We start from the raw sequence: 1,930 nt of genomic DNA, 5'->3' as shown, positions 1-1,930 counted from the left end.
GCCCTTCTTTGAGGTCTGGGCATCGCTGTGGGGCAGAGCGTGGTCTGTGTGTGCACAGGGGTCCACGTGTCCCCCCTGAATGTGCACAGGGGTCCGCAGGTGCCCCCCAGGCCCTCACCCATGAGCGCACGGTCAATGACGCGGACGGCGATGGTCATCAGCGTCCAGCACTTGGAGCAGATATCGGCCGAGCTGGGGGCAGAGTGTGGTGGGTCAGGCGGCCGCCCCACACCCCCAGATCCTCCTCCCGGCCCAGAATTCCCCCCGGGAACCTGCAGCACGTCCGGACGTCGTCGTAGTCCGTCATGTCGATGTCAAAGACCAGCTCCTTCTCCTGCGGCTGGAAGGCCCCCAAGTGCACCGTGTTGTGCTGGTTGGGCTGCGGGAGGGACAGGACGGGCTCAGTGAACCAGGGACCCCCACGGCCCCCCGAGCACGGTGCCCGGGACTCACTCACCCGGTGGGAGTAGACGGCCCCGATGTCGATCTTGTAGGGGTTGATCTTCTGCAGCTCCCGCTCCAGCTCCTGGGGGCTGCTGAAGGACTGGAACCGCACGTACACGTCGTCCCGCAGCGTGAAGGAGAATTCCCGCAGCTGGAAGTAGTTCTTCACCACTGTGGGGGCGTGGAAGGGTCGGGGGCAGTGACAATGCCCTCACCACAATATCGATACCCCCCACCCCTTATCGATACCCCCCGCCCCGTATCGATGCCCCCCTCCCGTATCGGTGCCCCCCGCCCGGTACCGCCGCCGTAGCCGAGCCAGCGGCCGTAGGGGCCGTGCGGGAAGAGCCGCCGGTAGAAGACCGGGAGCAGCTCGGGCAGCGCCGCCGGTTCGAACGGCGCCATGGCGGGAACGGAGCGGCGGGGCCGGGCCCGGGGGCCGCCGGGAGATGTAGTCCTGCCGTGGGGCCGGGGGCGGGACAAGGCACCGGAGGAGTCCCGGGGATGCTCCGGGGCGACCCCGGCGCGCTGAGGTCCGGGGGTGACCGGGGTGACCCCGGGTCCGGAGATGTGCCGGGGATGTGCCGGCTCCGTCTGGGGGCCAGGACGGGTGTCCCGGGGGTGTCCCGGGGTCCGGGGGCGTCCCGCGGTCCGGGGGTGTCCCGGTGCCCGGGGGGCTCCCGGGCGCTGCCCCGCTCCCGTTAACGATTCCCCGCAGCAGCGGCCGCAGCAGAGCCCCGGGACCGGGACACAGCCCGGGGCAGAGCCCGCAGCACGGCGGGCTCCAGGCGGCAGCACCGGGACGGGGGAGGACGGGGCGGAGCCGCCCCCGTTTCTGCCGGGAGGTCCCGCGGCACCTCCCCGATGGTTGCCCCGGGGCTCCGCTAATTAATCATTAACAGCGGCGCACGGGCACTGCCAAGGTCGGGACAAGCCGGTCCCTTTCCCAGTCCCGGTGCCGGTGCCGGTGCCGAGGATGTGGCTGTACGTGGCGGCGGGGCTGGCGGGGCTGCTCCTGCTGCGGCGCTGGCACCGGGAGCGGCAGACGGTGCCGGGGCTCTGGGAGAAGCACGTGCTGATCACGGGCTGCGACAGCGGCTTCGGGAACCTGCTGGCGCGGCAGCTGGACGGGCGCGGGCTGCGGGTCCTGGCCGCCTGCCTGACCGAGGCCGGGGCGGCGCGGCTGCGGGCGGCCACCTCGCCGCGGCTCCAGACCGTCCTGCTGGACGTCACCTCCAGCCAGAGCATCGCCGCCGCCAGCGCCTGGGTGCGGGAGCGCGTGGGTGACCGAGGTAGGCTGGGGCAGACACCCCGCTGTCCCCCCCGTTGTCACCCCAGCAGCCCCCTCCCGCCTGCTCTGGCACAGCCGGGGCTGGGGCCGTGGAGCAGCCCCGGCTCATCCCGTCCCCTCTGCAGGGCTCTGGGGGCTGGTGAACAACGCAGGGATCGCCATCCCCACCGCCCCCAACGAGTGGCTGACCAAGGA

The 1,930-nt window shown here is 72.1% G+C and overlaps 2 protein-coding genes across 2 annotated transcripts in view; one reads left to right on the top strand and one right to left on the bottom strand.

Annotated features, from left to right (window-relative positions):
• The window catches only part of PRIM1 (DNA primase subunit 1), a 16,933-nt gene extending 15,851 nt beyond the window's left edge, over positions 1 to 1,082 (bottom strand). Inside the window, exons 1-4 of the mRNA XM_027669272.1 lie at positions 747 to 1,082; positions 458 to 615; positions 273 to 379; positions 3 to 192 (exon numbers count right to left, since the gene is read on the bottom strand). Coding sequence (XP_027525073.1) covers positions 3 to 192; positions 273 to 379; positions 458 to 615; positions 747 to 849 — 558 coding nt within the window. The 5' untranslated portion in view covers positions 850 to 1,082. The remainder of the gene's footprint in view (positions 1 to 2; positions 193 to 272; positions 380 to 457; positions 616 to 746) is intronic.
• A 308-nt stretch (positions 1,083 to 1,390) lies between these two features.
• Positions 1,391 to 1,930, top strand: part of LOC113959960 (retinol dehydrogenase 16-like) — a 1,431-nt gene continuing 891 nt past the window's right edge. Inside the window, exons 1-2 of the mRNA XM_027669265.1 lie at positions 1,391 to 1,736; positions 1,861 to 1,930. The exon at positions 1,861 to 1,930 is cut by the window's right edge and continues 111 nt beyond it. Of these exons, the coding sequence (XP_027525066.1) occupies positions 1,421 to 1,736; positions 1,861 to 1,930 (386 nt within the window). The 5' untranslated portion in view covers positions 1,391 to 1,420. The remainder of the gene's footprint in view (positions 1,737 to 1,860) is intronic.

The sequence above is a fragment of the Corapipo altera genome, unplaced genomic scaffold (genome assembly GCF_003945725.1).
Source record: "Corapipo altera isolate COAL_440 unplaced genomic scaffold, ASM394572v1 223, whole genome shotgun sequence".
Lineage (NCBI taxonomy): Eukaryota > Metazoa > Chordata > Aves > Passeriformes > Pipridae > Corapipo > Corapipo altera.
Note: the sequence above shows the minus strand (reverse complement) of the source record. Positions and strands in the feature narration are given on the sequence as shown.